At 51.5% G+C, this 11827-nt stretch overlaps 1 protein-coding gene across 3 annotated transcripts in view; it reads right to left on the reverse strand.

The window, feature by feature from the left end:
• The window catches only part of CORO7 (coronin 7), a 53069-nt gene extending 48610 nt beyond the window's left edge, over window positions 1–4459 (reverse strand). For 2 of the 3 annotated variants that reach the window (XM_005224484.5, XM_059881335.1), the window contains exons 1-3: window positions 4348–4459; window positions 1918–2014; window positions 1044–1118 (exon numbers count right to left, since the gene is read on the reverse strand). In XM_005224484.5, the coding sequence (XP_005224541.1) occupies window positions 1044–1118; window positions 1918–2014; window positions 4348–4407 (232 nt within the window). In that variant the 5' untranslated portion in view covers window positions 4408–4459. 3 annotated transcript variants of the gene reach the window in all.
• Window positions 4460–11827: the final 7368 nt, after the last annotated feature.

Consider the following 11827-nt stretch of genomic DNA (forward strand, 5'->3'; position numbering starts at 1 on the left):
AGACAGGCAGCGGGCCAGTTCTGGCCACACAGTAGCTCACAGCCCCTCCTGCAGAGGCAGAAAGGTCCATGAATGCCTGAGGCTTCAGCGCCCGAGGCAAACACATTAACTGCCAAGGGACATGAGGGGGGTCTTTCCAGGATAATGGAAATGCTCTAAAACTCAATGGTGGGATACCCGACCCTGTTACTTTAACAAAAGTCATCAAATGCGTCATATAAAACAAGCAATGTTTATAAGTGTGTAAACAATACCTTGACAAAGTTTTAAGTTTTAAACAAGGATGGGGTAAGAAAATGAAGACAGCACTGAGTGCCCACGGAAAGCTCCATCATTCTTCACTACCATCATCTTATTAACCGCCACCCTCTGCATCAGGACCGAGACACTGAGCTGCACACCCAGACTGGGGATGAAGGATCAGCGCCCTTCTCTCACCCCAGGCCACCCAACAGGCGGCCAGGAACACAGGCCAGAGGGTCTGGGCCCGTGGCCACTGCAGCTGGACGGGGAAAGAAGAGGCGCTGCTGCAGCCTGAGAAGACCAAACTGTTCCCTCGATGCGGGCAGACTGCCAGGCGGACTGCTGGGCGCCCCCAGAGCAGCTGCAGGGGTGGACAAAAGCTCTCTTTGTGAGGGCCCATCTCTGGCTCTGCAGCCCAACCCGCCCCCTCCTTGGAGGGCCCTCAGCAGCCTGCCTGACTGGGAGGATGCCTGCTGTGAGAGGTGATCTGCTGGGCTCTAGACGAGAACACAGGGCTAAGAACCACACGGGCTTGAGTCTTCCACGGTGACAGGGAGCCATCAGCAGCCTGGACCACAGGCCAGTGCATACCCCTCCTCCTTCCAGCCTGACCACCTGGAGCACCAGCTTCCCTCCTCTCTGCCCAGGCTGGAGTTCTCAACCAGCAACAGCTCTCCCACAGAGAGGATGACAGGAGGGGCCCAGCCAACCACGGGGGTGCAGGAACAGGTGAGCAGGAATCCCTGGCCCCAGGGCAGGAGGGGTGAGTTGCAGGCTTCCTGGGTCCAGTCTCTACTCACCTGAATGGCAGCCCAGGTGGGTCACCTGTCTCTTGTCCTCTCCCTGGCTTTCCAGAGGCACGATGCCCAGTACACCTATCAAACAAACACAGGAGCTCTGACTTCAGGCCTAATGGGGGATCTACTGCCCAGGGCTCCCAGAGGACACGAGACCCAAAAGCTTGGCCTCGGACCTTCCCGGAGCCTCCACCAACAGTAAGACCACGTCCTTCTGGATGGAGTGGTTGGCCCGGGTTCGGTTCCTGCCCCACACAAGACTCTTCTGTGACATCGACTATGCAAAGACACAGTTGTCTCTCTACGGCGCTGTTTGGCCTTAGTAGTCGGCTCGGGGCCACCAGCTGCCACCTTCCCAATTCTACTTGAGAAAGAAGCCGTCACCCAAGAGCAGCAGAGCTGAGGGACAGGATACAGTGAGATACAGCTTTGCCTGAACCCCCTGAAATTTAGTTATATAAACCAAATTGTATCTGTTTTATCCGTTTCTTGCTTAAGTCAATTTGAGGTCTGAGTCATCACTAGCAACCTTCAGAGTCCCAACTAACACAGGGAGCTTTTACCTCCCTATTGATCTCAGCTGCCCCGACATGAGGAGTGGGCTGCATATTGGGACTGCTGGAAACAAAAGCAACAGCCCCCACCCCCACCCCAGACCACAGCCAACACGTTTATACAACGTGTGCTGTCAAACGCCCAACTGAAGTCCATCTGCTTACTGCACATTGACCGCTTTGCAGGCGTCTAAGGCCCTTCATGGTGCTGACTTCTGAACCCCGAGAGGTCCCTCCAAGCCTCTGGCCTACAATGAGGCTGTCCTTCTGCCCTTGGTAGGGTGACAACGTCTGACTCTCCACATCCACGTTCACCTCCCTACCTGGATGGTCAGAGTTGAATGCAATTAAGCTGCAGCTGGCTTTGATATGGTTCCCACATGAGGGGGCAGTGCCTGCTCGAATGTCACCGATCCAGGCCTGAAAATAGAGAACAACAGAAAAAAAGGGTTGGCTAGGGCTCTGCCTAAAGCAGGGAGTAGGGCATACTGGAGGGAGACTCTACCTTAAAGCTGCACCATTAGAGATGCAGCTTTTGGATCAAACCCTGTCCCCACGCACAGTCCCTTAGAAAATACAAAAAATGTCCTTGAAACAACAACCTGTCATAAGGGGGTCAATTTTGAATATTAAGTAAGTTCTCTAATAAGGGGCAGGAAAATGTCAGAAGGAAGCTCAGGCTGAACGAAGTTAAGGGGCTAACTGGGCAGTGTGTGTGTTGGCTGGGGGTGGGGACTGACTCTGTTAAAAGGGAGAGAGAAGAGAAAGGAGAAATGAGCATCTAAGATAGATGCACTCAACTTCCTCAACGGCATTACTGAAGGTCTCCACCAAGTATGAGTCTCCTCCAAGCCCCGGAGGGAGAAAATACACAAGCTCAGAAAGGGGACAGTCAAGGCCTTTCCACGAAGTCCTATAGTCAGGTGAACGATGCACCCCCACGAATAGACAATAATGTTAACACCCCCAGGAGAAGAACAGAGCAACTCTTTTTCTAAGACTGAGCTCAGGAGGTCCCAATGTTTCTTCTATCAGCACCTCACAGGATCCCTGACGATCATCGAGCACCCACATGTCCCAGCCCACCCACTGACAGTGTCCCGGAAACCACCTCCACCACCCTAGTTTCTATTTCAATGTTCACCTGCTGGGGTAGGATGTTATCATCCACTATTATTCTTCCCTCTGGACTCGTGTTTACTGTACAAATACAGTGACAGGAAATACAATAGTTCTGACAAAGAGAACAGACCACCTGTCTTCCCATCTCCCTAACATGTAAACCGTGTTAAGCTCTCTCTGCTATCTCTAGTTCCACACCTGCCTGCTTGCCTTTCTGGATTGAAGTCCACCAGGAACAAGTCCACCTGAGTCCCTCAAGTCCACTCTAGACCTCTCCAAGCATACTGACTACACCGAGCGACGGTCTTAAGTGCAAATGTGAGAACCTCTCCGCCACCACCCCTTCAACCCTTCGATGGCTCCCGCTGCACTCAAAAGAAAACCCAGCTTCTTCCTGGGGCTCTCGGGCTCTGCAGGCCCACTCTGCACTAATCTGACATCATGCTTCCCTCTCACTGCCCTCCAACCACCCTGCCCCACTTTCCTTCCTCCACCTGGCTCCTTCTCACCCCACTCTTCCCGAGTGCCCAGCTGCTTCTCACCCTTCCTGCCTTAGCTTAAATGTCACCTCCTCCCAGCTGACGTCCTGGACTACCCTACCGAGGTTAATTCCACCTCTAGGTCCATCTCCATCTTAATCCCAGCGCCACCGTGTGTGTTCTCCAGTGCACTTATTAAAACTTACACTGCCCTTGCCTGCCTGCATGCTTGCTGTCTGTCTCTCTCCTGAGCCTGTAAGCACCAGAGAGGGAGGAAATTGCTGTTGTGTTCACCACTGTGGTTCCAGCAGCTGCACACGGCACGTGGGACGTGCCCCGGAAACACTGTCCGGAAGATCAGAACCAGGCTTCTGCTTCAGGTTGTCCTGAGGTGAGATGGCCTCTGATGGGGTCACCAGAGGTCAGTTTCTCCTCTTCATTATTGGAAGACACTCCCAGGCCTTCCAAATAATGTTTCACTGCAGACCGGGGCTGGCATCGACTCTGAAGCACATCCCTCATCAGGCCTCCTGCCTTTCCGGGGGGCCCTGGGGACGCCCCCGCCACCTGATTCAGCTCTTTCTCTGGCCTCCACCTGCTTCGGCTTCCCACGCCCCACCCAGGCTTCGGCAGCATCACCCTGAGTAGGGGAAGAGCTCAAGCCAGCCGCGAGAGGAAATGCCGGCGGAAACCCAAGGGAGGCGCGCATCTCTGGTCGAGGAGTTCCCCCTCTCCAGTGACACACCCGGACTCTCCAAGGCCAGGACAGAGAGGAGCATCTCTCTCGCACCCCAGCCCCGGGCAGGGGCGATCGAGGAGGCGGGGAGGAGGCGCTGTGGCTCCCAGGCGAGGCCGACCGGAAGCCGGGAAGGCAGGCAGCCTCGTAGGCCTCAGGCCTCGGCCCCACCAGGCGGGCGGCGCCGCCTCGGGGGTCCCGTTGCGAGGCAGGACCTCGGTGCTCAACGAGAGCCCAGTGTCCCAGGAGCTCCAGGCTCTGACCGCCGCGCGGCCACAGGGCGGCCTGGACGCCTGACCCGGGCCTTAAGGGGGCGCCCCTGGGGCAGGCGGGCTCGGGGTGGGGGGGTCCCCGCGCTGGGCCAGGGGCGGAGGAAGGGTTGCCGCCGGGCAAGGGGCTACGGAAGCCGGGCTTACCTCGCGGCGGGGCTGCCGAGCCTCCGTGTGCCGGAACTTGGACACCTTGAAGCGGTTCATGGCGGCGGGGACAGCGGCGGGTGCAGCTTCGGGGACACGGGCGTCGGCTCTCAGGTGCACGGCTCGCAGCCGGGACTCCCGCCGCCTCCGGCCCCACCCGCCGCCTGCCGCCCGTGGCCACTCCCCCAAGCCAATCGCAGCCCTCTCCGGCCTGTCGGGCCACACCCTCATCCCCCTCTCCCTCCGAGCGCACGGCGCAGGCCCCACCTCCCGGCCAATCGCCGCTCGACCGCCCCTCGAGGCCACGCCCCAATGCCGGAGGGTTGGAGTCCCGGACCGAGAGGTCACGTGCGGCGAGCTGTCCGCCCCCGGCGGGGTTGGGCGTGCAGGACCCTGGACCACGGCTGCGATTTCGTGGGCAGGGTTTGTCCCCGGGAGGCTTTCCAGGGTTCGGGGCACGCCCTTCTCCGGGAGGAGGGAAAGCAGAAATGAACTAGCTCCATTTCGGAGACAGGGAACGCTCTCAGGCGCCGCTGGCACCGAGTCACAGGGATAATGAATGGCAGCAGAGGAGAGCCCGTATCTGATGCAAATCCCTGCCGGTGGGACCTCAAGGCTCCGCTTCTCACCCACCCTGCTTAGGTCAGGTGGGCTCCGTAGGAGTGGGTAATGGAGCCTTCAGCGTCCCTTATAAGGGCAAGTCTTGGCAGCAGGCCTTGGGCGCTGTGGGCCAAGACTCCTGGTAGGCAATCAATCAATTACAGATAAGCTGAAACGGCAGTAGATAAGAGCTATGGAGAATCCCTTGAATGGCCAATTTGCCCAACCAGCGCTTCTTGTTTAGTTACCGAACAAACCTGGGGTCATTCATTCCACAAGCCTTTCTCTTCGCTTTGAAAATTGACTCTGTAATTCCAGAATAGGCTTTCTGCTTGATTCCAGACAGAACACCTGCTCAGGCGTGTCTGGAAAGGGGACTTTGATCTGAGGAAGACGAATGATCAGTCGCAGTGGCCAGCTGCTGTGAAAACTCGCTTTCCGCAGCCGGCTGCAGACAACAGCTTCAGCTGAGGCAGAATGCCTAGAGGGTCATTCTGAAAGCTTGGCCTGGCGACGAGCATGCATGGATCCCTAAAATGCAAGTTCTTTTTTTCAGTTCTCACAGGTAAACTGTGACCACTCAGAGGCCATTACTGAGTTACGAGGGAACTTTGATCTCCATAGACTGTCAGGTTAAGTTGACTGAGCTGGGATTTTGAATTTTGAGCAGGCTGGCAGCCACTGAAGTGTAGCTTTCCCACGACATACTCTTCAGACAGTGGAATTCCAGCAGCTTTGCAAAAGGAACCATTAGTGCAATCTTCAGTTGGTTGGTTGTGGTGTTCAATTATTGCAGACATCGCTTGTGCTTTTTATAAAAAATTGTGGCAAAAAAAAAAAATATAACATTTTTACCTATACAGTTCAGGAGTGTTAAACTTTTTCATGCAACACTGGAACTATAGCCATTAGACAACAGCTCCCCATTTCCCCTTCTCCCCAACCCCTAGTAACCATCATTCTGCTTCCTGTTTCTATGAATTTGACTACTTTAGATACCAAATCTAAGTGAATACTACACCATTTATCCTTCTGTGACTGGCTTATTTCCTTTGGTGTAAGGTCCCCATATCTGCAGACCAAATTTAGCCCACGGAATGTCCATTTGATGCTTTCAAACTGTGATGCTAGGGAAGACTCTTGAGAGCCCACTGGACAGCAAAGAGATCTAACCAGTCAATCCTAAAGGAAATCAATCCTGAATATTCATTGGAAGGACTGATGCTGAAGCTGACACTCCAATACTCTGGCCACCTGATGCAAAGAGCCAACTCACTGGAAAAGACCCTGATGCTGGGAGAGATTGAGGACAGGAGGAGAAGAGGGCAAAAGAGGATGAGATGGTTGGATGGCATCACCGACTCAATGGATATGAGTTTGAGCAACTTCAGGAAATAGTAAAGGACAGGGAAACTTGGTGTGCTGCAGTCCATGGGGTGGCAAAGAGTCAGACACAGCAGAGTGACTAATCATGTCCATTTGTTACCTCTAGGGGTTAAAGTTCTGACCCTGGCTGTGCTGGGTCATGTAACTCTTGCTACAAACTAGGGGCTGGTGGAGAAAAACTAGAAGAATGTCAACTTTTCGATTGCCATAGTGACCAACTTGAGTGCCATAGCAGGGGAGAGGGAAGGGCCAGAGGGACATCATCAAGGCCCAGAGAGTGACCATCCCACATGTAGCCAGGTCCATGCTGGCTGGAGAGAGTGATTCTAGTAGAGAGTTCAGACCTGGAAGACTGCTGCAGACTTGAGCAGAATACATTTCTTCATGGATTGCAAAACTCAACTCACAGCCTGCAGGATTCTTTCTAGCCCCCTAGGGCTAGAATTACTAGCTTTGTCTCTGCAATCCTAGAATCCCAACCTCTCTGTTTGCTTATAAGGACACTGGAAGACACCCCTCCACCCTCAAAGGCAGTCTATCAAAATATGGATCAACAAAGGGAGGATGTCTGGTTAGCTAGGTGCATGGCAAGATGATGTCGATTTCACAGGTCCTATTTCCAAGAGTAATAATGAACAAGAATTTGGGAGTCCAGTTGTAGTGAAGTCCTCATTCTGGAAAAATCAGAAGTGCTTCATGTAACCACAGGAAGAGACATCAGCAGAAAGAAAAGGGACAAGCAAAAAGAAACCACACACACACACACAAAAGCATTAAAGAGCCTTAGGATGCATCTTTATTTTATACTATGATGCTAAAGAAAAGAAGTATCTGACATGGTGTTCCCTTAATCTTCAGCAAGGTCAATGGTTTCCGTAAAGTAGAATTTTTGCGAGAGAGGGAGAGATGAGGCCAGCTGCAGTGCCAACAGCAAATTATTTAGATCTAGTTATCTGCCCCTGAAATGACTGTTTATTAAAATATACATTGAAAACATTTTTTTATGCATAAGGCATGTTCATTTCAGGAGCTGGCATAGAAAGGCATGTGTAGTTATGTCAACACAGGAAAAGAACTATTAAGCAAGAAAATACATTTCAAAAATGGAGAAAAACATGACAGTGCAGCTTGTGTTGTTATTTTCTTGTTTATGGAGGTGTACCCACATAGTCTTGGGGTTCAGGAGTCTTACTACATCTAGTGATTTGTTCTGATTTTTTGCAAGTTATGTATATTTATTTTTGGCCACACCATGCAGCATGGGGGAATCTTAGTTCCATGACCAGGGATCGAAACCATGCCCCCTGCAATGGAAGCCCACAGTCTTAACCACTGGACCACCAGGGAAGTCCCCGAATATTTTAATAGAAACACACACTTTAACTTTTGTGGTGATAATTCACAACTAAAGGACATTTCCATAGAAAAGTCTGTCATGTTCTAAGGTGATGTTTTGCACTTTGGAGTCTGCTAATCACTGGGGGATCCAGAGTTCTCAGCATCTGTGATCCCCCCCACCTCACCTTTTTATTCCATTTAAGAGTTCCTTTCAGGGACTTCCCTGGTGGTCCAATGGTTAAAAATCCACCTTGCAGGGCTTCCCTGGTGGCTCAGACCATAAAGAATCTGGCCACAATGTGGGAGACCCAGGTTCAATCTCTTGGTTGAGAAGATCCCCTGGAGAAGGGAATGGCAACCCACTCCAGTATTCTTGCCTGGAGAGTTCCATTGACAGAGGAGCACGGCGGGCTACACGGCATAGGGAACCACCCCCCTATAATTAAAAGAAAATGATAAATAAAAATCCACCTTGCAATGCAGGGGGACATGGGATCAATCCCTGGTTGGGGAACGAAGATCCCACATACCACGGGACAACTAAGCCCACAGGTCACAACTAGAGAGTCCATGAGCCACAACGAAAGAAGCTCCGTGCCATGAAGAAGATCCCTGGTGCTGCAGCTAAGACCCCACAGAGCCAAATTAAATAAGTATTAAAAAAAAAAAAGTTCCTTTCATTTTTCAGGTTTGTAAAACACTGCTGAAGTTTAAGCCTAGTTTGGGCAGAAGGGTATTCAGCTGGGAGCTGGAGTCACTTGTGGCTTTTAAGGAAATCATTACCACGAAAGTCCCATTGGAAGTACCTGGGTGAGCCAGGCAAGGACACAGTTCATCTCCTGCTGCAGGGAACAGCACCCATTGCAGAGGTCAGGCCTGGGAACATCTGGGCCCGACACTCCACACTTCCTTGGAATTGTCCCAGACTCTCTTGGGCTCCCCTGGTAGCTTAGATGGTTAAAGAATCTGCCTGCAATGCAGGAGACCTGGGTTCAATTTCTGGGTCTGGAAGATACCCTGGAGAAGGGATTGGTACCCCATTCCAGTATGCTTGCCTGGAGAATCCTCACGGACAGAGGAACCTGGCGGGCTACAGTCCACGGGATCATAAAGTCAGACATGACAGAGCAACTAACACACACACACTCTTGGGGAGGAAAGAAAACACTACTAGAGAAACGGTGAGCTGGCTTGTATTGCCCTTGAAGGCTTAGGCCCTTCTGCCCTCCCTGGAAGGGCTCCTCACTCACAGTGGAGAAGGACCAGCCACTCCATCACAGAGCCAAGGACTTGGGAGGTCCCTTGTACCTCAGGTGGCCAGTGTCCACTGGAAATCATAGGGCAGACCCTCTGGTCTCCCTTGGCCTTCAGTCCGGCATGTCCTGGTGGACCATGCTTCAATTCCCTGCTAGCGCTCACAGACCTCCTCAACTTGGGGGAGCCGGAGAGGGCCCAGTGGGATAGTAAAATGAGAAGTGAAGATGGGGAGAGGCTTGCGCAACTTGTCTGCCTCTTGCAAAACGTTTGTTTCTCCTTAAAGCTCAAGTTTTTGGCTTTAGACTGGAAAGGGGGGCAGCGGGAGTTGGGGGGAGGTGGTGGAGGAAGCAGACCCAGGACATATTCTGCCCGACAGTGTGGGTAGCTGTGTCCTGTGTGCTCATCCCAGTTTTTTAATCACAAGCCTGGGGAGGATCTGTTTGCGTTTCATCACAGCTGAAAGACTTGTATGGCACTGAAATAGTCTGTAGGTGAGGGTGGTAGTAAATATTAGCCCTGCTTCCTTTCGCTGTGAAAAGCAAATGAAATTCTGCATGAGGAAGTGCTCTGTAAGCCATCCAGAGCTGTATGACTGGGAACTATTGATCATAATCTATGAAGGCACATGGTTTAAAGGAAAGAGCTCTGGTTTGACTGTTAGAAGATCTTGGTTCACTGACCCACAAGCTGTGTGTCGTTGGAGAAGTCTTTCCACTTTTCAGGGCTTAGTTTGGTGGTGTTTTGCAGGACGCTGGGGAGAGGGTCCATTCGTAAAAATGGGGCTAGCCTCTGCCCTACTTAACCTAGAGGGCTGTGATTGTATCAGGAGGGAAAACATGAGGAAGTTCTTTGTGAACCGGAAAGAGATTGCCTGAAGTTGGTCCCATAGATATCTCAAGGTGGTTACGTCCAAATAAAGATAATTCATTATCAGACTTTGCTGGTGGCACAGGGGATGGGAACCTGCCTGCCAATGCAGGAGACAGGGGTTTGATCCCTGGTCCGGGAAGATTCCACCTGCTGCGGAGCCACTAAGCCAGTGCATCACAACTACTGAAGCCTGTATGCTCCAGGGCCCAAGAGCCACAACTAATGAGCCCTTGTGCCGCAACTACTGAAGCCCGCACACCCTACAGCCAGCAAGCCAAAACCACTGAGCTCACGTGCCTAACGCCTGTGCTCTGCACCAACAAAACCCAAGCACTGCAGTGAAGACCCAGCGTAGCCAAAAGAAAAAAAAAAACAAAAACCACTTCATTATCTTTTCCCCCCAAACCGCTCCTTTCCCAGGATTTTTAGTTTGGCATGACCACTGCTTAAAGAACATAAAAAGAGCATATTCATTGTCTCCAAACAACCATGACTCAGGCTGATTCAGGAAGCACAAACCAAGGACCACTTCTGTGGAGACTTCCCAAGCTTTGTACCATACTCACATTTAGTAATTGTATCATCTCCTATTTTTCTATGGTGATCAGCAGTGAGAGAAACCAGGAGCAGGCCTAGGCTATTCTCTCCAGGGAGTCTTTTTTTTTTTTTTCCAGCTGTGCCTCTAGTTGAGGCATGCAGGTATAGTTGCCCCTAGTTGAGGCATGCGGGTATAGCTGCCCCGTGGCGTCTGGGATCTTAGTTCCCGACCAGGGATTGAACCCATGTCCCCTGCATTGGAAGGTGGAGTCTTAACCACTGGACCACAGGGAAGTCCCCTCACCAGGGAATTTTGCCAGAGGCTTTCTGTGTTGTGTTGAGGGCCTTTCTTCCCTCCTTTAGTATCCACCCTCACCCACTCCACTACCCTGGGGCTCTCTGCTTCATAAGAGGAGATATAGGCTCTCTGACAAATAGCCTTCCAGCTACCCACTAAAACAAGAATACGTACCCACTTTCTGTATGGAGGATCTTCGCTGTTAATCACTACGGGGAAATAGATGGAGGAGGGGGACTAAAATACCAAAAAATGAGGGTTACAAGGCTGACAAAGTTTTCATACTAGTGAGCCCTCATTCCTAACTTACTCTGAGGTGGTAAATGAAAATCTCTTTGGCTCTTGTTCTCAACTTTTATTCCTCAAAGCTGTACTTCTCTCAACCAGCACCCTCCCGCCTCCCCTTAGGTTTTGGAATCCCTGTGGGCAAGTAACTATCAGCGTTTTCTCTGGTGTCCCAGTGCTTAGCACAGAGCCTCAGCACATACTGAGCACCTACTACATGCCAAATATAGTATGAAGGCTTCACACGGATTATCTCACTCTCTCCTCAGATGATCCCTTGAGGTATCACTACGCCCTGGTACTACTATGCCCATTTTAAGAAAAAGGAAACGGGCACAGAGAGGTAAAGTAAATTGTCAAGGATACACAACTGTTAACTGGCAGAGCTGGGATTCGGTCCCAGGCAGTCTGACTCCAGAGCCCACACTCTTAAAGCACTATGCTGTGCTGTGCTTAGTCGCTCAGTCGTGTCTGACTCTTTGCAACCCCAAGGACTGTAGCCTGCCAGGCTTCTCTGCCCATGGGAATTCTCCAGACGAGAATACTAGAATGGGTTGCCGCACCATTCTCCAGGGGATCGTCCCAACCAAGGGATTGAACCCAGGTCTCCCCAATTGCAGACGCATTCTTTATCACCTGGGCCACCAGGGAAGCCCAAAAGCACTATGCTGGAGACATTTAAATATTTGTTGAATATATCAAACAAACTTATACCCACTTCCCATCCCGTGTCAATCTTTTCCTGTTTCTCTATGATATCCCTTGCTCACCTCAGTTCTCTGAATTCCCTAGCCCAAACTCTCAAGTATTCCTTGCAGTTTACAGCAGCCTCCTAACCGTTCTTCACTGGACCAGTGGTTTTTAACCTTCTTTCAATCTTAGAGCCTGTGGAGAATTTGACTGATGAAA

The sequence above is a fragment of the Bos taurus genome, chromosome 25 (genome assembly GCF_002263795.3).
Source record: "Bos taurus isolate L1 Dominette 01449 registration number 42190680 breed Hereford chromosome 25, ARS-UCD2.0, whole genome shotgun sequence".
Lineage (NCBI taxonomy): Eukaryota > Metazoa > Chordata > Mammalia > Artiodactyla > Bovidae > Bos > Bos taurus.